This window comes from Pseudopipra pipra, chromosome 30 (assembly GCF_036250125.1).
Source record: "Pseudopipra pipra isolate bDixPip1 chromosome 30, bDixPip1.hap1, whole genome shotgun sequence".
Lineage (NCBI taxonomy): Eukaryota > Metazoa > Chordata > Aves > Passeriformes > Pipridae > Pseudopipra > Pseudopipra pipra.
This window is the reverse complement of record NC_087578.1, coordinates 1,069,384-1,092,163: the sequence shown is the minus strand read 5'-3', so window position 1 is coordinate 1,092,163 and position 22,780 is coordinate 1,069,384. Positions and strand designations below refer to the sequence as shown.

Sequence of the window (22,780 nt, the reverse complement as noted above, 5' to 3'; positions counted from 1 at the left end):
CTGCATCCCTTTGGAGATACAGTGGCAAGAAACACTTCCCAAGCACTGCACTTCTCAGATCACTGAGAAGGACCTGGATTTGTGCAATCCAAACATCTGCAGGACTTTTTATTTCTCTCTCCAGAGAGATGCACAGAATTGTGTGAGTTCTATTCACTTAAATCAGCTGTTAACACAGGGTGAATGTGGCAAATATAATTCTGACACAGATTTAAAGCTTCTACTGGGCATAAAACACTGATTAGATTAGACAGGAGATATTCTGCTGGTGAAAAGCTGTATTACCTTAATTCATTACAAAAGGTAACGTGGCTTTCTGCATTCTCCAATTAAAAACAGCCTCTCTGCTTCAAAGACATTCCTTATATCGACTACATTTTATGGGCAATTTCCTCAGTTTTCCATTTCAGGAAACAATTTGCATCCCAGCAAATAAACAGACGAAAATAACAGCAATAAAAAAAACCAAAACAAATAAGTTGAAACAGTCCAAACCACCAGCACTTCTAGGCACTGCTTGCCCCCAAACCAGTTAAGCAGAAGCAGAGAGCACACGGAATACAGACATGTCCTACAGGTGCAGGAATTCCCTCCCCAGCAGCTAAAAAAAGGACAAAAACATAACACAGAGCAAAAAAAAAAAAAAACAAACTTGGCCATTTCATACAGAAGCATCAGCAGCAAAGGAGCACCTCAGAGCCTCAGAAAACTGAGCCTGGGGGATCCAGATCTGTAGATTCTGCTCCGTCTCCTCAGTACCTGGATGCTCTGGTTGTTCCTCAGCCACTCAGGGCAGAGCTGGGCTGAAGCTTTACTCTGATTAACCCTTTTTTTTTTTTTTTTTAAGGGCAGGTTCATTTGTTCACACACACAAGGCTGGGTTTGGCTCTTTCTCTCTCCTGATCTAAGGCAGACAATAAACCCTCAGGGCTCAGATGAGGATGGGCAAACACAGCACTTCCCCACTCCACGGGCACAGACACCCCAAGGAATTCGGGACACGGATGGAAAAGCCACTTGCAGGGGGCAGTTTTGTGCCCACAGGAGAGCTGCAGACACAAAGCAACACAGCACAGAGGTTGTGCCTCCTGCTCTGCCCATGCTGTCCCTGGAGCCTCCTCTGCTTCCAGAGGCTCCTGCTCCCGCTGCCCCTTTTCCAACTGCCTGGAAATTCTTCGGGGGGAAAAAAAACCCAAGGTGATGGTGGGACTCCAACCAGCCCTGGCAGGTTCCATCAACACCAGCTAAACCCTCACTCCAAATTTCCCCGTGGGGGAAGGGACAACTCCAGCTTTATCAACACAGTCTGAACTCGAAGCCACCGGTTCTGTCGGCACCCAGCTCCTACCTATTCGAGTATTGGCAAATACATCAGCTAGTGACCCACTGGTCCCTTTGCCTTCTCCATGGGAAAGCGTAGAGGATGCTGATGAGGATGTGGATGACCCCTGAACAGATCGGTTGATCCAAGACTCAGCATTCTGTAAGCTCTGGTGCAATGCAGCAGAGAGAGCGGCCTGGCGCCTGAGCGAGCCCTCGTCCTCGGAGGCGGAAGACGTGTCTGTGTGGAAGCAGAGAGAAAATCTAACTGCTCGGGGGAAAAGCACATGGCACTGAACATGCTCTTTCCAGTCACATATCAACAGGCTTTTTTTTCCACAGAGGGTCTGTTTTCCACAGGTTGTTGCACTGGTCAAAGCATTAAAGCAGGTGGGAACACACTCACCCCTGGTCGATTCACCTCAAGCAACGCCCTTCCCCTGGCTTCTCCAAGCCTTAGGATTTATCCCTCGTTACTTTTCCCTTCGTATTCCACGATATCAGATGCTGCTTTGCCTAGTTCTGAGCTGGGAAGCGAGGGCTCAGTGTCCTTGTGGCAGAGCAAACTCCCAGGAACAAAGCAGAACTCAGGGAACGGCCGTGCCAAGGCCGCAGCAGAAAATGCTTTTGTCCGGGGCTCTAAATGGGGCCCTTTCAACCTCAGAAAACAAACAAAAAGCCCAGCCCCAAAACAAAACAGAGAAATCTGCAACGAGGAGCTGTTCCTGTGCGTCCCAGAGCACGGACACCTCGGCTGTCCCCAGATTGTGAGCTCAGGAGTTATTTATCACGGAGCCAGCACTCAGGACTTGGGATGCTGGTGCTAAACACAAACACTGGGGTGGCTCTGGCCTAAAATTGAGGTGTTCTCAAAAGTGATTTTCTGCCTACACTCAAGTGGTAAATTAAACTATCAAATCATGTCCTCCCCACTTGCCAGAGTGGAAGGGAGTGGAGTGGGACTGAATCCAGCTGGAAAAGCTGACCTTTATCCACGTGACACCCCCAGCTCGGGATGTGCTGCAGTCCTGGACAAGTGAGCACAGAGCTGAGCCCCAAAGCAGACACCAGGAACATGCACCAGCCCCCAGGAGAGAGGAAGGGAGAGAAGGAAGTGTGATAAAGCAGGAGGTAGAGAGGAGGAGGAGGAGGAGGAGGAGGAAGAGGAGGAGTGACATGGCCCAGCAGAGCAGGTTCAGGGGATATGAATCCCCCCAGGAGACAGGGATTCATAACATTTGGATGACTTTGTCCATCCAAATGGCTGCGATGCTTCTGCACGATGAGACACGACACAGAAAACCACACGGACTCGTTTGGAAGCCAGGGCATTCCAGCTGCTGGGAAACAGAGGGTTATCCATGTCTGCTGCTGGAAAACAGAGGGTTATCCATGTCTGCTGCTGGAAAACAGAGGGTTATCCATGTCTGCTGCACGTGCACCACACCAGACACCACGTTATCCGGGGGGGGGGATTCTGTTGCAGCCACTAAAGGGAGGGGTGGGAAAAGTCCTGCAAGGCTGGAATCCCACCAGACCCCTCCGAGGTCCTTGCCCAGAAATGTTCATCACTGCAAATCCTCCTCCTGTGTGCTGAGCACTGAACCTTAAGGAGATCGAGACGTGAATTGTGCAGCAGGAACAGGAGTGAGGGAAGCAGGGCAGGCCTGGCCAGCCTGAATCATATCCATGGAATACCCAGAGTTGGACCCACAAGGATCATCTGAGTCCAACTCCAGGCCTTGTAGAGGACACCCCAAAAGTCCCACCAGGTGGTTCTTTAAGAACTCCTGGAAGAGGAGCCCCTTCCCCAGCCCTGACAGAGCTCCAGGACAAAGAGTGTGGGAGTCTCTTCCCGGTGTGTGAGGAGCTGGAACACTCAGCCCACTGCAGCCCCTGGGCTTGGCTGCTGCTGAGCCCCTGGACCTTCCCTGGACTCACCTGGGGGAGTGCAGGCATCTGCTGGGGACTGGACAAACGTGGAGCGTCGCTTGGTGGGCATGGGCAGGGCCATCTTCTGCTCCTTGTGCTTGGCCAGCGCCGCCTGCACCGCTTCCGTGTGGATATCTGGGGACAGGAAGGGTTCCTGAAGTTTGGCAAGCTGAAGGCAGGGCTTTTTTTTTAAAGTCTGGAATGTTCTGGATTAGTCATTATATATCCTTGTGTCACCAGCAACTTTCAGGGAGAAACCTCAACCCCACCAGCTCTTTCCCCTCGGCCAAAGATTATCCTAAAATATGCCTGTGCACAGCTTGAACATGCACCGAGGGTGTGCAGCCCCAGGTGCACCCAGCTCTGGGCACTGACAGTTGCCTGGTTTAGGAAAAACCTCCTGTTCCCAAATGGATGCAGATTTCATGTAAATCTTGGAAGTTTAGCTGTGGTTGTAAAGGCAGGCTGATCAGGAACTGAAGCAGGCTGGGACTTGAGGCTTCCACCCCTCTGCAAGCCCCAGAGCTCTTTAAAGGAAGACACACACCACTGGTGAGGAGGAATCAACTTGTTAAAAACCTGGGACAGCTCATCTACATTCACTTCTCAGACTGATGTATTTTAATTATGCTTTTGCAGAGCCCAAACTGGGGGAACGGGGGGATACGGTGGGGGAGGGAGCCCTGACGAGCTTAATTTGCCCACACTGAGAGGAAAATGTTAATTCTTGCTATTGCAAAGTGAAAAACAAAACCAGGTGGAGATAAAAAAAACGTGTGCCACCACCTTGCCCCTTCCTGAAGCAGAGCAGGAGTTCGGGAGGAGGCAACAAATTATTTGCTTTTTCGACTTAATAATAATAATTCTTTTTGATTCGGCGGCTGCAGCCCCACGAGTCTGATGTTTCTTTGCAGGGAGCCACCCCAGCGAGGTGTGGAATGATAATTTTGATCCCTTGAGAGGACAGAGCACGTTCCTCCCCCACGAGGAGGGGCCCAGGTGGCTCCTGCCCTGCCCTTACCGGAGCGGTACCGTTCATCTCGGGCTCCCCCGGAGCGAGCGCGGTGGAATTTGGAGGAGGAGGAGGAGGAGGAGGAGGAGGAGGCTGGAGCTGCGGATGGAGGGGGCATCTGAGCTGATCTGGATTCCTTCTGTGACGCTGGATCAACCCCTGGAAAACAGGGAGCAGGGGATAAAAGGAGCTTTTTCTAGACCCCGCTCTTTCCCGTGGGTGTTGGGAAGCTGGTTTGTCACTCCACGTCCCAGGGACCAGTTCATTATTGACTGGAAAACCAATAATAAACCAGCAGCAAGAGCCTTTGCTGTCCCCACTAATTACAAACCCAAAGAGACCTCCAGCTGGCCAGTCCTGGCTCCCTTCAGCTCACCAAGTGTGGGGCTTTATCACCCAGGAAAAATTGGTTTTGCCCGTGAAAACAGGGAGCTAAACAGACCCCTCTGCAGCATTTATTTGCCTTCACCCAACCCCAGAGGGCTTTGTTTTGATCCAACTTCACCAGCTGAGAGCCAGAAGAGCCTCATGTTTCCTGATCCCCTGAGTATTCACCAATTCAGGCACCCACTAGATGTCAGCAGCAGATTTGACACTATTTTAACGTGAATTATTAAATTCATACTCGGTTCTTTCGTAAGTCTTGCAAAAAGCCTCTCGTCTCTCTGAAGGGCATCACATGGCAAACATGACATTCCAGTCAGGAAGGGATCAAAGGTGCCTGGGAGTGACATGACACACGAGAACAAGCTCTTTGTTTCAGTCTTTTGCTCTGACATAAGAACATGTTGCAGTCGCCTCACAGAGCTGTTCAGAGGAGGGGAAAGTGGAAATCACTGATGGTTGCACAACAAAGCAGCACGAGGGAGCCTGGCAGGTGACAGGTGATTTATTCCACCTTCCCTTCGGAATTATCCTGCTTTCCACCGGCAGGAACGTGACAAACACGGCGGAGAGAGACGAGAAATGAATTATTTATGTTTGTTATTTATCACTGGCTCTTTGAAGGGTGCTGTGGGTTTGGGAATCGCCCTCGGATTCTAATGAGAACTGACTGTTTTGTGATCCCCGTGTTTGGAGATTCAGAGACTGAATCACTGGAAGATCAGCAAGGATAAATGTTTGCATTAATAACGAGGACAGCAATGCCCAAGGAAGCAGCAGCCAAACCTGTTACTCTGACATTTGTACTGGGAAGGGAACAGCAGTGCTGCTGGGGCACTGGCTGGTCCTTGGAAAAGGGGGTTTTTTCAAGCTACATGCCTGTAAAAAAACATGGAAATCACCAAATCGGAGTAGCCAGGGACTACTACTCCCAGAACCCAGGGACACCCACCAGGTCCCCTCCAGTTATTCCCCTTTGGAATAACACGAAGCTCAAAGGCAGGGGGAGAAAAGAATTAAAAAAATAACCAGCAAAACTTCACAGCAGAGTTTTTTCTGCTGGATTTTGAGGGGGGGGGAAGGAAGTACAGAAATAACACTTCTTTCCCAAAATGTCACGACTTCAGGGCAAGAAGTTGGACCTTGCTGAACCTTGTGAGCCCCTTCCAGCTCAGGATATCCCACGATTCTGTGGAATAAAACACTGAAGTAAAAATCTGTCGTGTTCCCACTGAGTGACAGCAGCAGCAGCACTTCTGTTCCATCACCAGAGCGAGTTCCACGGGCAAAAATGGACATTGCACCAGGAAGAAAATTAATCTCTGGGCAATGAACTGTGCTGCCTTCCCTCCACAACAACCAGGCAGCTGCCAGAGGCTGGGAATGGAGCAGGGATTCAGCAGGAGGAACCTCCTCAATGATCCTCTGACGTGCCCTGACACGTCACCTCCCCTCCCTCACCTCATGGAGACACCCTGAGCCAACCCCAGGATGGTACTGGGAGAACTGGGATGTGCTGGGAGCCAGCACTGAGCGGGTTTTGTTGTTGTTGTTGTTGTTGTTGTTGTGGAGTAAATGAATTTTCCCCTCATTACCAAGGTGACCCGATTCCCAATCCCTCATGCACGACTTCCCCAGGGTTTTTACCACGGGAGGCTCCCAAACACTGGGGCAGCTGGGTGTGAGATGGGAGGAAAAACTGGGGGGCTGAGCAGGAAGGGCAATTAAAGCTCTTTGTTAATTGTGACCTCCACCATCCCGGGCCTGGGCCTGGACTCCAGCCCCGTGTGCAGCTCCCCGAGCTCTCAATTAATCTCCCAGTCCTGCCAAACACTTTTCTCCTCTCCTAATTAAGGGTTTTCTGAGCCAAACCCAACCCCTGAGCAGTGCCAGGAACGAGGGGCCCGAGATTGTGGCATCTCCAGGCCCAGGACAAGGGCAGGGCTGCCAAGAGGCTCCGGAGCCACCAGAGGATCCCACATTTCCTCCCGGGGCTCCCGGGATCTCCACGGGCACAAACACTGGCCTGGGAATCTAAAAACCCACCCAACAAATCCTTCTAAAGAGGGATCAGTCATTTATATCTCACTTTCTGGGTCCTTTAAAACAGAAAAATGGATTTGACACGAAGGCAGCCACCGAGTCTCCGAGATTCCCATCACACCCCAGTCCAGGGAGCAGCCCTCCTTTGTAACAAAATCTCCAGTTTGAAGGCTAAATTACAATTTTTGCTTGCCTTGCTCCCTCCAGCACGTGGCTCTGGCAGAACACACCGACCTTTTGTGTAAAAAAACCCAGTTTTTATCTCGGACAAGGGAACAGGCCCCAGCTTTCAATGAACTCACGACCTAATCCAACCTGAAACCAGCAGGGCTGGAGAGCAGGAATGACACCAGCCAGCGTGGAAGGGTCTGGAAGTTGCCACATGACAGCTTTATGTTCCTCCATCGAGTGCCTGAAGGGAGCTGCTGTCATTTCCCCCCCAGTCCTGTGGTGCTGATGGGCAATAAATGCACTGGGAGCCTTCACTCTTCATTAATTATCTTTTTTTTGGCAGCAGCTCAGACTTGGGAAATTCCAGTAGGTCCATTCAGGACTCCCCATCACACCCAGTAAGAACCAGCCCCATCAGTGGTTAATGGCTGAACCTCTCAGCAGATCAGTGACACAACAGTTGTGGGTGAGCAGCCCCACAGAAATGATCAGACACACGTTCAGCCACGTCCTTCAGCTCCCAATTATATGTAATTATCCCCCAGCCAACGAGCTGAGCTGCCCAGGATCTTTGAACCCCAGGAAACAGATGGGAGCAAAGCAAAATAAAGCACCAAATCATGAAAACCCTCGTGTTTCTCCAAGGAGGAATTAAGGTGGCTGAAGGACACGGCACGGACCACGCTCAGGAGCTCTGGAGCTGCCAGGAATCCCTGGAGTTCCACAGGAACACAGGAACCACAGGCAAAACCCTGGCATCCCCACACCTCCACCCAGGGAACACACATGGAAGAGAATAACCCAGAGCTGGCAGAGGGATCTCGGGGCTCCACAGCCACTCCCCAGCCCCCTGGAATGTCACAGCTCCACAAAATCCCCCTGCCAGATGGAACAAGGACCTACCTTGGCTTTGGGGGACATATGGAGCCAGCAGCTTTGCTCTCTTCTTCTCATACCCCTTCTGTGTGATGTCCCCTAAAACCAAGCAGACAAAAATCGTTTTTCAGTCTGAGCTCTGTTTGCTTCTCTTTCCAGTGCCACGAGGGTTTCACCTGAAAACAGCTGAGGAAAACCTGCAACCCAGCAGATCCAAGAACATTAGGATTTCAAAGCTCCACGTTACAGAACTTCTGCAGTTTCCCTTGGGATCAGAGATCTGCACCATCCACTATTTAAATGCAATAACTTGGATCAGAGCAGCTATCTAGATGGAATATCAAAGCAAGGAGAACCTAAAAAGGGAAACTTGGGAGTGGATGAAAATGTTCTGTAACCACAGAGCCAACCTGGGCGAACAAAGGGGGAGAATTCCCAGCCAACAGGGAAAGTGCAAATTTGGAGCCTCACCTTCAACTCATCAAACTGAGAAGAGCTTTCAGCAAACCAAGCCAGTCCCCTGCAGGGGCTGCTGAGGGCACCCCCAAAACCTGAGGTGGGGATGGACAGATGCAGGACTCAGGTGGGGTCTCACAAGAGCAGAGAGAGGAGGAGAATCCCCTCTGAAGTGACTATTCCAGAGGACAGAATAAAGTATTTGTAAACTTTTCCCTTTTTTTTTTTTAAAAAAACTAATCTGTCTGATCCTGGAGATGCACCATCTGGCTGCTGTCCCTTTGTTTTAATTTCTCACGTTACATCAGAACCACAAGAAAGAACTGGAACCTTGAAGGGATTAAAACAAAAAAAAAAAAAAAAAGCCCTGCAGGGTTTCAAGCCTTTTCACAGCACTTACAACCTCTTATCTCTGGGGCCCCAAAGATGGGGAGCCATCAAACACAGCACTAAGAAAACACAGAATCATTTGGTATCAGGTTAAAATCAAGCCACAGTTCCACGATGACAAGCAGTGAGGGATCCCAAACAGGATGTTTTCTTTGCTGGGAGGGAACAGCACCAGCCACTGGGTTTTGCTCCCAGCAGGATCCTCCTGCCTGAGCTGGGGGGGCACAAAAGGGGATTACAGGGATCTAAGCCTCTCAGCAGCACCAGTGTCTCTGCTCAAACATCCCAGCTGGCTGCCCAGTTTGGTTCCAAAGGTGAGCTGTGGAATGCCTGGAAAGGGAATGGACTCCACTCCACACCAGTGGCACTTGGAACACCCAGAACAGGAATTCCAGAGCTGGAGAGGGACTCAGTGGCTTCAAACTGCCAGAGCTTAGATATCAGCACAAAATCCTTCCCTGGGAGGGTGGGCAGGCCCTGGCACAGGTTGCCCAGAGAAGCTGTGGCTGCCCCTGGACCCCTGGGAGCGTCCAAGGCCAGGTTGGAGCAACCTGGGCTAGTGGAAGGTGTGTCCCTGTGCTCAGCAGAGGGTTGGAACTGGATGATCTTTAAGGTCCCTTCCAAGCCAAAGCAGCCCCAAGTCTCTCTGGTTCGTGCTGCTCAGGGCAGGGTGTGTGTCTGCACCCAGAACTTTATCTCACTCCTCACCCTACGCCGGAGTCAGGCCCCGACAAGCCTGAACAAATCCAGCAGCTGAAAGGGAGAATGTCCACGAAGCACTGGAATGCCAAGCAAAGCAGGAATTTTAATGCCTGAGTGCAAAGCAGGGCCCAGGTAACGCTGACCCAGCTGCCTGGACAGGTACCTGCCAGGGCAGAGGGACACCCCAACCAGAGCTCCTGGAGCTCCTGTGCCCGAGCACGACGTGCTGAGCGACTGCAGGAGCTCCAAACCCCACCAGCTCTGCCCAGCTCTGCCTCTCCATCTGCAGAGGCAGCTTTCAGAGGATCAGGGAATCTCCCAAGTGTGAAGGGACCCATAAGGATCTTCCAGCCCATCCTGGCCCTGCAGAATCTCACCCCAACAATCCCACCCTGTCCCTCAGAGCGCTGGCCAAACCCTCCTGGAGCTCTGGCAGCCTTGGGGACCCTGGGGAGTCTGTTGAGTGCCCAACCACCCTCTGGGGGAAGAACCTTTCCCTGGGATCCAGCCTGATCCTGCCCTGGCACAGCTCCAGCCCTTCCCTGGGTCCTGTCCCTGCTCACAGGGAGCAGAGGTCGGAGCTGCCCCTCGGGAGGAGCTGCAGCCCCCGAGGAGTCTCCCTTCAATCTCCTCCAGCTGAACAAACCCAGTGCCCTCAGCTGCTGCTCCAGACCCTTCCCCATCCCTGTGTCCCTGCTTTGGACCCTCTCCACCAGCTTTAGACGTTTTTTACCTCGTGGTGCCCAAAGTGCCCCCAGGACTGAGGTGAGGACAATCCCCTCCCTGCCCCCAGGACACCCAGTTCCTTTGGGAGGCACAGGGAGCCAGGGGATGGACACTGCAGGAAAACACACCTGCACAGAGAGGGGAGGGATTTCTCCCTGTAATCCAACCCACGGGTTTGTTTGGAGCTTGTTATTTCGTGATTAATTTCTCCACAAGGTTTAATTGGACTCTTGACACTGGTGGTTACACTCTACCTATATAATGAAACACTTGCCATGGAAAATGGTTGGAATTACTAAGGAATACAACACACACAAATAATCCAAGTACATTACGAACAAACACCAGAACTTTAAATGTAAGTCCTGGCAGCATCCATTTCTGAGAAGCAGAAAGTCCTCATTAATTCCACACTAATATCCCACCAATAAAACAAACCCATCCTCACTGGAATGCAAACGGTTCCCAGACTGGCACTGGGAAATCTGAAGCTGAGATGAGACACTACTGAGAAACAAGAAGGTAACTCAGGGCAGAACTCTGCTCGTAACTGAGCCGGCCTCGTGATGCAGATCACTGACATTGTTGCTGAAAAAAGGATTTTCTGAGCATAAGCCAATAAAAAAAAAATAAAAGCCTAATGCTATTTGGCAAGAGCAGGAAAGTTCCAACGAGCAAAACTCGAGCAACAGAAATAAAGGTGCTGAATTCCTGGGACTTCCCAGCAGTGCTGTGTCTTCCTAGTGCTGAATCTCCAGGTAGAGTTTGTTAGAATATAAAGAAATAAATCATTATTTTAACAAACAGGGTGATGGTCTCAAACACCTGCACAGGGTTAGAAAACACAAAGCTTCAATTTTGAGACCAGCCCTCCTGAAGTGGAATCAGGCAGGGATTGAAAGTAAGAGGAAAAGAGGGAAATCTGAGTTCTTTTGCAGAGTGCCAACCAAAACATCATCACTTGAAATAAAAGCTGCAGCAACACACAGGGATTGTCCTCTGGGGAAAAACCTCGTGTGCAGATTCACCTCATGAACAGGATGATGTGATTCCTTCAACCACAACTGTCCTGCCCCGGTGACATCCCGAGTCCTGGGAGGGAGTAACGTCCTTTTGACACTGAAAAATTAATTTATGCCATAAAACCTCTTCTCCCTGGTCATGCACAGTCCAAATTTGGGGCCAGTCCACCGAGACAGGAACTGAGGAATCACTAAAGGAGAAGTTTTCTTTCACCCTGTTCCTTTTCCGCTGATCCGCGGGAAATGGTGAGACCCGGACACGAACGTGGACTTGCTCATGGAATATCACCCATTGCAGCCACGGGAGGAGCACCAGGACAATCCCCAGAACCAACAACACACACCTGGCTCAACCACCAACCCCACTCCCACCCTCCAAACCCCCCGTGGCACTCGGGGTGCCGGATCCTCCCCGGGGACCACGACCCCTCCGCGGGCAGACACGAGACAGGGCACCCCAAAGGACCAGTGAGAGCTGACAACTGGGCTTCCCAAGGGTGTTTGTTCACTCCTGGGGGGGAAATCACCAACACAAACAGTGCTGAGACGCCCTCCTGGCTCCCTCCCAGCCCCAACCACCGCTGTTGGGGTCAGTCTGTATTTATCCGTGTCCCGAGCTGAGGGGGCCCCACGCAGGAAATGGGGCTCTGCTCAAAGGGAAGCAGCTCCAGGGTGTTTTGGAGAGCACATGACAGTGAGCTGAGCTGCTGCTGGGGGGGAGGAAGAGGCTCTTCTTCCTTCCTGTCACTGCTGCAGTGACGGCACCGTCGTCGTCTTCAGCCCCCACAGGTAACCCCGGGCCAGGGCAGGTGCAAACACAGCCCCCCGGCCACTGAAATCATGGAATCATTGGGGACCTTCAAAATCATCTCATTCCCACCCCCTGCCATGGGCAGGGACACCTTCCACTAGCCCAGGTTGCTCCAACCAGGCCTTGGGCACTTCCAGGGATCCAGGGGCAGCCACAGCTTCTCTGGGCAACCTGTGCCAGGGCCTCCCCACCCTCCCAGGGAGGGATTTCTTCCAATATCCAACCTAAAACTAACCTCTGTCAGTTTGAACCCATTTGCCCTCATCCTGCCACTCCAGTTCCTGATGAAAAGTCCCTCTCTGGCTTCCCTTCAGACCCTGGAAGGGGCTGTGAGGTCTCCACACAACCTTCTCTTGCCCAGCTCTCTCAGCCTGTCAAACCATGCTGGACAATCCAGTTCAGCAGCTCCACACACAACCATTTCCCTCACTGCATTACCCAAACTCAGAGTTTTTCCCCTCCCACCCAAAGCAAAGCTCTACCCCCACCCCAACACGTGAGAAACCTTCTCCTGCTCCTCCGCCAGCTTTAAAAGAAGAACCTGAAGAAATCCTACTCTGCACGACACAGCAGGTCTTGCAGACACACCTGAGATGCCCTTCTGGGGATTCAGGACAGAAACCAACACCTGTGTTTTGCAGACACAACCAAGGAACAGGGATTTTCCTCACGTGGAATGCCCGGACAATAATCCCGACTGCCAACACCTCCGTGAGGGAACCCTTGTTTGGGATTACACAAGTGCACACCTGAGAGACAGAATTCCCTAGGAAAATGCAAAAAAAAAATGGATCCTGAGGTTAATTTTTTAATCTGACTCTCCCAATTTCCCGAGGGAAAATCCAGAACTGATCCTCAAACCCAACCGGGACGTTTCCGATCGCCGGGAGCGGCAGAGAAAGGCTCGACCTGGCCATGGCAGAGCCCAGGGGAGCCAAGGGAAGGGCCACCTGGGCAGCCTGGATGTTCCACCTGTATTCAAATCCTGCAGCAGAGGAGCCTGGAGCCTCTGGAGCCTCCCGGGGAGCCTCACTCAGCGCCCTGTGACGCCGGGGCGGCTTTTGGGCAATTAGCGCTGATGATCTTTGCTCACCAGTGGTGCTCAATCAGTGCAAGGTGGTAACACCAGCTAATCCTGCTGTGCTCAGACAATGCTCTCCTCTTTCAACATCCCTGCTCCCCCTTCCCCCATGGAACACTGAATCATTTACTGTCTAACAAAACCATAATTACCACGGTGGAGAAATTAAGGAAAATGATCACGTAGTCCAACAGCATCTCCCCAACAAAGCCTGGGCCTGAGCAAGGGAAGGGTTCCAATCTGAAAGCAGTTTGTGTGCAGTTTTAAAAAATGTTTGTGTGCTCTTAAAGGGAAAAAAACAAAACAAAACAAAAAACCTGTTGATGTTTTCCAGCACTTTGTGGGAATCGTGGCAGCGCTTCCGGGACTTCCAGCAGCCCCAAAACACAGCAGCCACTCTGCTGAGGGCAAGTGCCATAATGAGGTTGTAACAAAACTAATGACACTATTCCATGAGCACTGCCACAGCTGCTTTTCACCTCTCAACCCCAGAAATGACCTGCTGACTTTGCCTTTCTTGCCTGTTCCCTTTATTGATCTCCAGCCACGGGACAGGCGACGTCTCCCCTTGGGTGGTTTTGTCACCTTGGACCTGCTCTGAAAGAACAGAACACACAGCCTGGGTGTGCAGGGCTTGGGTTTGGATCACCCAGTCATTACCTGGCCCTGATCAGGAGACAGGGAAACCCAGAAGTGCTGCTGGAAGCCCAAAACATCCTTTTGCTGCAGATAAAACGTGACTGGAGTGGCAGGAGGCACCTCTGAGAAACCCCAAGTGAGGACTGAGTGCACTTGTGGCCTGGGCAGAAAATGGGCACAAACCCACCTGTCCAGCACTCAGTAAGCAATGCTGCTGTCACATATTTGTGTATTTACAGCTGGTTTTCTTTCCTGCAGAAGAAATCCCTCCCTGGGAGGGTGGGGAGGCCCTGGCACAGGTTGCCCAGAGAAGCTGTGGCTGCCCCTGGATCCCTGGAAGTGTCCCAGGCCAGGTTGGAGCAACCTGGGCTGGTGGGAGGTGTCCCTGCCCGTGGCAGGGGGTGGGACTGGATGAGCTTTAAGTTCCCTTCCCACCCAAACCAGTCTGGGATTCTGTGATTTTCCTGGAGGACTGGCACCTTCTGGACATCCCTCACTCTCTCTCCAAGGGTTACAAGCTGGGACATCTCAATCCCAGGCTCCAGCAGCCCAAAACACGACGTTCAAACCTTTTTTTCCTGAGGCTGTGTGTTCAAACAGGCTGTACCTGTGGAATGGCCTTACACTCCTACCACTCTTTGGCTACAACTGCGGCACAAAACCTACGTTTGAGACAAGTTTAGACAATTGCCTCCTTCTGTCTGAGGCCAAAGGATGATGCATCTTCAAAGATTCCTCCTCCTTCCTTTGGGTGAAGCTGTATATCAGGTTTCCTCCTTGGAGATAATACCAACAGCCTTCCAGAAAAAAAAGTGTGATTTCTTGAAAGAAATAAATGCCTTTCTCAACTCCATCTGTCACCAAAAAAAAAAAGCCCCAAACGTCAGCAAATCAAGGAGCACGGGTTTGGCTCTGCAGTTCCCCTTTAACAGCACCATTCTGTCCCCATCAGGAGCATGAATAGGGCACTGAGAGCCTGGCCCTGCTCACAAAGCTGCGTTTGTTGGGCACCAGCATTAAACTGCTACACTTTCGGTGCTAAAAGTTTCACAGCCAGATCAGCTCCAGATTAATTTACACACACAGAACAAGTGGGCTTGGCCCCAGCACTGTGAGCACTCTGTTCTCCACTCCCCAAACCCCTTTTTCTGGAGGCTTAGGAGCGTTTGTTTCACCAGATTAAAACCCATTTTAATCCTGACGTTTGTTATTTCCCCAGGACGAGGTTCCTGCGCCACGTCTGGGTCGTTTGGGGTCACAAGGTGCTCTTCACCCCGGGGTCACTCACTTGCCTCAAACCTTGACAATTTTTCTGCCTTGTTTTGACTGGGAGCAATCAATCCAACTCCTGGAAGCTCCCCTGAAGAAATGTCTTTATCTGGCAGCGGCAGCAGATCCTCTGTCCTCGAGTCACCCGTCTGGGCCGGGTATTTCCAGCAATAATCTTCCAGGCCATATGTGATGCATCACCCGAGTGGGTGAGCTCAGGACAGGGCTCTGTCCTCCCCCTGAGCTGGGGGGGACCAGTTTTCGAGGAGGTGCCACCAGCTCCTTGTTAAAAAGCTGGTTCTGAGGTCACATTTTCTCACCCCGTATTCAAATCATCCAACTCCGCAGCAGAAAAGTTTCTGTCTTGTTCTTCTATCTTCCTTTACAAAAGGTAAAATGTTTTTTTTAAAAAGGCTCCCAAAACTCTCCAAGATAAACCCTTCAAAAGCACCACTAGCCCTGAAATGCAAGCTCTGCTCAACTGCCTCCTCCAACCTGGAAAAAAAATCCTATCACCCGACAACTTTATGGGAGATAATTCCACTGCAAAGTGCAGCCACATAAATTTTACATGTTACCCATAAAACTTATGTGCAGCACATGCACATAAACAGCTGAATCCCACACACACAAATAATAAATCTTGCATGTAACCCCCCATCCTGGGGAAAAAAACCCCTAAAAATCTTTTTAAATAGCTCCCACTTGTCATGGGAGGGGGGGAAATGCATTTTCCCTCCTGGGTGCTACAAAGGGCACAAACCCAAGGCTTTGTCACGAACAGGACTTCACAAAACCTGTTCAGGAGAAATGTTTTCATCTATTTTTAATCAGCAGCCAACAAGAACCGTGTGAGTTCAGGGGCTGCACAGTTTGTCACCCCAGAACTGTTTGCAGAGGACACACGGATGGTGTCAAACATTGTTCCCAAGAACCAGCTGCACTCAGGGGCTGAGTAAAGCAAGATAACAGAGCAAGAAAAAAAAACCACCGAGGTGATTGTGCCCTGACTAATTCCCTTTGCTGACTAAACCTCCTGCTCACAGGACTCCTGATTCCCTTTGCTGACTAAACCTCCTGCTCACAGACAGGAACTCCCCGGGACTCAACCCCCGGCACAAACCCCTCTCGGAGAAGTTCCCCAGGAAATGAGTGAACTCTGTGACAGCCCCGTGACTCAGCACCTGAGTCAGGTACAGCATCACCTCCCTGCAGGTCCAGAGGGACTGATCCCAGCTGGGAGTGCTGATAAAACCCTCTGCCAGGAGCTGCCTGTCCAGCCCAACCAGAGCTTTCCCACCGACACTCGCCCGTCCTGGGACTTTGCACTTTCTCCACAGGGCAAGACAAGTGTGGACAGATGATTTTCTCCAAATCAAGCCTGGTTTTAGCCCAGGAATAAAAATAAAGCCAAAACCACGCAGGCAACCCAAAGAGACTGAAAGAGAAGTCACTGTGGCTTTTAATCCCACACACAGTTCCTGTCGCCCACCTTTTCACGGCTCTCGGGTGCCAACATTTAAATCATTCTCTTGGCTTCAGTTTTTAGCATAAGGCAAGTGCCACAGGCAACTCCTTGCTGGGAACTCTCCTCCAAACCTTCTCCAACCATCCCAAGAGGCATTTTGGGTGCCCAGCCTGGCTCAGCTCAACCAGACCCAAAGTTACTTCGCTTCATTAAATCCTAAATCCTTGAACAAGAGGCAAGGAGGGGAGGAGAAAGAAGTGAAGAGCAATTATTGCCCTATCTGGTGATCAAACACAGCTGCTCAAACCAAGTGTTCAGCAACTCTGACCTGCCCTTAAACACAGCCTTCCTTCCAGAGCACTAACCCAGTTGGCACCACCTCACCCTGCAGAGTAATGATGTGTTTCCAGATGGGAAAATGCTATTCCCAGTCACAGGGCGAGGAGGTCGATGACTGTGCACGATGAAACAAAGAGAGGGACCTTGAGGAAAGCACTGGCACTTAGGAGATCCCTCCTCAAACAAAACCCAGCTCAAAAAAACCAGAACCAACCAACCAACACCAAAAAAATCAATTGCAAGAAGGAATTTTTCCAAAATCAGGAGGTCAGAGGTGGGTCCTCCATCCCTCCCACCCTGGCCTTCCCACAGGGACAGTACCAAGTGTGTACCCATAAGGATGTCACTCCCATCCCACAGAAAGAGCAGCAGAAAAGTGGTGGCTGCTCAAGAGAGCAAAGGATGTTGTTTTTCCCAAAGCACTGGAACCTGAAGCACAACCCCCAGTCACTGCAGAGCTCTCTCCAAAGTGCTCACTGAGGACAGTCACTATTAAACAGGATTAGTCACCAGAGCAGGATCCCACTACTTAAAGGCAAAGCAATACAATTATTAAACTTTTACCAGCCTCCAATTAGTGTGTGACACCCGTAATTTGGCTGGGGGGAACTCCCACCCAATTCCCGGGGTGTTCCTGGCAGAGGCAGCTCCTGGAGCTGGGCTTGGCCTTCCCAGTCCTTCCCTTCAAGCCTGACCAGTGGGAACCAAAGCACCTCCTTCAACACCCCCAAACCCTGCTCTGCACCCCCCCATCCCGACCCAGAGCCGTATTCCTGGGAATAAGAGCAGCCTGGGAAAGAAGATTTAAACAGAGGGAGCAGGAGAAAAACGCCCTGCACGGCCTGGCAGGAGCAGCACATTCCAGGCTCTGCACTCAGGATGGGTTGTGTGAAGCTTTTAGTCGTGTTGACATCCCACCCAGGGCTCCCTGAGGAATGTCAGTGCCAAGGAAACCCTCCTGGCAGGGCCCCAGCAGGCCCAAGGAAGCCCATTATTATCCCGCCGGCTCCGGCCGGGACGGATCGAGCCAGGAGCGACTCCGTCCAAGGGCTCTCAGGGCAGAGCCAATGCCTCCTTCAGCAGAGCTTTGTTCTGGGCTGCAGAGCAGGAGGTGGCAGATCCTTCTCCTGTGAAAGCCTCTAAAGCTGAGTGGAAGATCAAAATGAGGAGCAAAACTCGGGAGAACCCCCCGAGCTCCAACGAACCCACCCCGGAGCCACCGAACTCGGCTCCTTCCTGGGAAAACCCCCCCTGTTCCCTAATTAATAAAGCACATTCAGAGCTCTTTAGAGGGAATGGCATTCCCTTTTTGACACAGAGTGGCCCTTTAAAGCAGGGAGATCCTGCTGTGGTCACGAGGAGGAGTAAATCAGTTTATTGTCCCATTTCTGACGTTCCAAACAGCAACATCCTCACACACGGAGTTTTCTTGCCTCCTGTCAGAACCTCACTGCTGCCACAACGTGTTTTCACACAGCTGGGAAGACAAATATCCCTCCCACACCGACACCAGTGGACTTCAAAGCTAAAAAAACCAGGCTTCAAAGTAAGAAAGGTCTCATTTCAGCAGCCGTTTCCAAACCCACGGCAGCTCCTGACGGAGGATTTTTCCTCCCGTGGCCTCTCTCAGGGTGCAGAGTCTCCTCTTCCAATTCAAATAAACTGAATTCTCACATGTCTCACTGGCAGAGGGAAGGAAGTGTGGAGAAATCAGCGGGACTATTTAAGAGCACAGAGTCAGCAACTTGACGGGGAGAAAAAGAACACAAACAAAACGAACAAAGAGGCAAAAAAAAGAAGATTGGGCAGTTACAGATGTGAATTAGCTTGAAAACTTCAGTCTTTAACAACAAATTAACCCAGGAATTATTTACAATGCACTGGAAGGGGCTGCCCTGGGAGGTTTGGAGTCCCCAACCCTGGAGGTGTCCAAGGATGTGTCACAGGGGGACAAGGTGGGGATGGGGCCCGGGCTGGACTTGAGGATCTCTGAGGGCTTTTCCCTGGGGGATCCCGTGTGATTTATTACAAAATGTGCCACTGCAACCCCGTTAAAAAGCTGGTTCTGAGGCCACATTTTCTCACCCAGCTCCACAGGACGAGCTTCTACCTTGTTCCTTCTTCCCCAGTGACAAAGAAAGCAGAAGGTGACGGTGGAGTGAGCACAAAAAACGACTCTGAAACCCCCTTCTTGGGATGCTCAGGGAACTGGGGCTCCCAAAAACCCACAGAGCAGAGGAGGACACAAAGCTCTGGACAGTTGTTCAAACAGTAACTCCAACATCTCCAGAGAGGCTGAGGAACATCCCTGGATTCCTCCCCAGCCCTGCCCTACCTGAGGAGCTGCTCCAGGGTCCCAAACTGCTCCAAAACCTGCTGGGAAGGAAAGGTGGTTTACACCTGGTTTACACCTGGTTTACTCCTGGTTTACACCTGGTTTACACCTGGTTTACAGCTGGCAGTGAGCAAACACTGCTCTGGGTGAGCAAACACCTCAGTGCACCCAAATCACCCAGCAGGTTGTTCTGTTTGGTGTCTCTGCACCCCCAAGGCCACGGATGCAGCGAAAATAAACTCATTGGGGGTTTATTTGCAACAAAAAAAAGGCAAGAAAAAACAAACATGTTCCCCTCGAAAGCAGCAGGGAGATGAAAAACTCCCTGTGGGTAAATTCAGCACCGAAAAGTATCAAAAGGCACAGCTGTAAACAAATTCTTTTGAACAAACACTGGTCAGCTGGAAAGAAACTGTTCCCTGGTAAATAAAATTGGTGGCTGCACAGAGGGGAAAAACCCCCCAATCAATCTCTAAACTGGTTCCCAAATGTTTGTCAGGCCAAACCAGCTCCTGCACTGAAAGGCCACCAGAAGTGGTGGCAAAGTCACTCACGGGAACAGGAAAAGTGTTTCAGCCACAAATCCAAACAAATAAACCCCATTTCCACCCCAAAGGCTCTCTCCAGTTGTCCTCACATCCACCAGCCCAGGAAGCAGCCTGGCAAAATCTGCTAAAAGCTTTAAGGAGCCTGAATTAAATATTCATGCCCTGGAAATGATGAAGCCAGCACAGAGTTCTCCTCTGCCACTCCAGCTCTCTGTAGCCCAGAGGAAGGGATGAAAAGAGCTGGAATCTCCCTGGAGGAGGAGGACACTGGTGGCTCTGCCCTCAGGAGTTCAGGGCTGGATTTCCTGGCTGGGGATTTTCCTGGGATGCTCCTTTACCTTCCTGTCACCTCCCAGAGAACTGTCCCCATTCCCCTCCAGTTTAAGGATCCTTGGTCAGGTCTTAATAACAACCTGGAAAGACTTGTCAAAAGCTCCTAAAAAACCTCCTAATTGAATGATGACATCAATTACCTAATTTTAATGAGAGTGAGATCATATTTTAATTTTTCACTCCGTGCTAAATTTCAAGCAGAGGTGACTGTGCAGTTTCTCCCAGCACTAACCAAGGTCCCTCCAAGGTGGAAGCAGAATTACTTTCAACAACAAACTAATCTTTATTGCTTTATTTCCCATTAGCACTTAATTCTCCAGAATTAGCCTGGGTTTTATTACTATGCAAAAAAGTCGTGGCAAACAAGACACCCAAGACTTTGAACTCACTGGAAAAGATCCTGCCAGCTAAATTCTCTCCAGGCATGGGCAACTCTAAAATGTCCAGAAAAAAAAAAAAACAACAACCTCAAACCTAAGAAAAAAATAAATGAGGCCAAACTCAACAAAAGCATCACCCGAAAAAGCAAAGTAAGAGTGTGAAATGTTAAATTAACTTTGTGTCAGAGTCATTCGTGGGGATCCCAGTCCCACAGCATCCCTGCTGGGAAGGGCAGGGTGGAATCCAAGGATGGATGAGCCCTAAGGTCCCCTCCAACCCCAACCATCCCCTGGTTCTGTGATTCCAGGCATTCCCTTCCTCCTCCACCACAGCCCATGAAGAGAATTCCACCTCCCCTTCTAATTCCTGCCTGGAAATGACAACATGAGAAGTGCCTGGGCAGGAACCATCTGTCCCTGTGCCTAATGGAGCCACAATCACTGGAGATCAAACATCCCCTGTTTGGAGAACCAGGGGTGGCAATGGAACATTACCAGGGAGATGCTCATCTCTTTGGGATAAAAGATGATGTTCACAGCAGGCTTTGCTTTCAGCTGCAAACACTGAGGCCTCTCCCAGCCAACCAGAGCATTTCTGCACAGTTTGGGGGGGTTGGAGGGGCAGGAAGGGCCAAGGACGTGTTGACAGCAATAATTTAAAGACAAGACACTCTGCCAAGAAAGTAAAGGATTAATGGCCAAACAGAAAACTTGCAATCAAGCAAAACCTCGGAGAAAGGAGGGCTCTGGATCTCTGGGTTGGATCTCTGCCCTCCAGTTTGTTCTCCAGGACTTCTCTGCTGACTCCAGATGTTCCATGGGAGTGAAGTTCGTGCCACGCTACGTAACAGCCCCTCAAGAGAAATTATGATGATGGGGAAATCAAACAACCACTTCCCTCCAGCCTCCCCTGCACAACAGGACTGTTTCTTCTCTAGCACTGGGATTCTGGAAGCACAACAGGACTGATTTCTTCTCTAGCACTGGGATTCTGGAAGCACAACACAGAACTGCCTGAGAAATGCAGAAAGAAAATAAATAAACTCCTGGGGGGGACTCCCAGCTGAGATGCTCCCACCAAACACACCCCTGACCTCGGTGACAGCCAACCTGGAGCATCCAGAGAAGACACCCCCGGGCTGTGGCACCTCAGGAAACTCTGGGGAGCTGCTCCCTCCAGCCCTGGTTCTGCTGGGGGGGAAGACACAACAAAACTCCCCCCGAGACCCCGAAGTGCCACGTGAGGGGCCCCCATTCCCATGGAGACATTCCCCCATTTCCATGGAGACATCCCCCCATTTCCATGGAGACATTCCCCCATTTCCATGGAGGAAGCCACAAATGCAGGATGTGCTCAGGGGTCTGTGCACAGGCAGGGGCTGAATATTTCATGTCAAGAGCTCTGAAAGGAGGAACACGAGAACCCCTGGCCCAGAAAACGCCTGCCAAAAATCATCTGCTGGGCTGACAGGCCTGCAACCCTGAGCAGCCTGCCCTGAGAGCCACAAATCACCCCAAAAATCACAACTGTGGTTTGTGGTTTGTGCCCTGACAGCCACAAATCACCCCAAAACCTTCTTTCCACGCAGAGCAAAGGGAGATGGCAGAGATGTGAACAGGGGAACCTGCTCCAGGTCAGAACTGAGGCTCATCTCCACCCTCCAGTTGGTCTCTCCTTTTCATTCCCACACGCTGGGAGCGAGGAATTCATCCCATGGAGCAGCCAGTCATTCATCCCAGAGGCAGAGACCCCGGGGCTGCACCAGTGTCCAAATGGGCCCAGGATTCCCTCAGTCCCTGACAAAGGCTCCCAGCAGTTGGCACTTTGCTCCTTCCTCTTCAGATGTGCCTCCCACCCCCTGATAAGGCCTGGAATTCACACCCAGCACGATCCCAGGGAAAGGGCAGCACAGGAAACCCCCAGTCAGCTCTTTCCCCTGGGTCAGGGAACTCTCCCTGGAAGGGCCAGCACGGTCCATCCCTCCCCCAGTGTCCCAGGGAGACAGAAACGTGCTCCCAGTGCTCCCAGTGCTCCCAGCTCCACCATTAACTGGTTTAGTGAGTTAAGACACGGATCTGTCTGCGACTGCTTGGGGCAGAATGTGCTGAAGGAGCAGAAATCCACCTTTCAAGCAGGGATCCATGAAAACAGCTTTAAACAATCCCTTGAAAAGGTGGAAAGGATCCAAGGGCTGCGAGCTCATCCCAGTGTGTGACAGTAACTCCCAGGGACTCGTCCTCAGCTCTTCTGCAATAATTCTTCTTGATGGAATCACAGAAAAACCAGTTCTGACACCTCCCAGATCCCCCTCTCCCTTTCTTGGACTGTTTCTCCTCTCTTGGTGTCATAGATCCCACAGCAACACTGGGAATCTCTGGGAGTTCCTCCCCTCAGACCCCGGAGCGGCTGCACCGGCACAACCCCGAGGTCCTCACTTTGCAGGGCAGGAGAGCTCCCAGATCCTCCAGAACCTGGAGCCAAACTCTCATGGAAAACTATTTACTCCTCCCCCAGTTCTCCAGCCAAGTCTTCCCTTTCATCC

The 22,780-nt window shown here is 51.2% G+C and overlaps 1 protein-coding gene across 4 annotated transcripts in view; it reads right to left on the bottom strand.

The window, feature by feature from the left end:
* DIP2B (disco interacting protein 2 homolog B) overlaps nucleotides 1-22,780 on the bottom strand; it is a 66,297-nt gene that overhangs the window by 31,143 nt on the left and 12,374 nt on the right. For 3 of the 4 annotated variants that reach the window (XM_064638837.1, XM_064638838.1, XM_064638839.1), the window contains exons 2-5: nucleotides 7,766-7,837; nucleotides 4,274-4,423; nucleotides 3,262-3,387; nucleotides 1,349-1,561 (exon numbers count right to left, since the gene is read on the bottom strand). In XM_064638837.1, the coding sequence (XP_064494907.1) occupies nucleotides 1,349-1,561; nucleotides 3,262-3,387; nucleotides 4,274-4,423; nucleotides 7,766-7,837 (561 nt within the window). The remainder of the gene's footprint in view (nucleotides 1-1,348; nucleotides 1,562-3,261; nucleotides 3,388-4,273; nucleotides 4,424-7,765; nucleotides 7,838-22,780) is intronic. The other variant, XM_064638840.1, reaches the window with a different exon arrangement.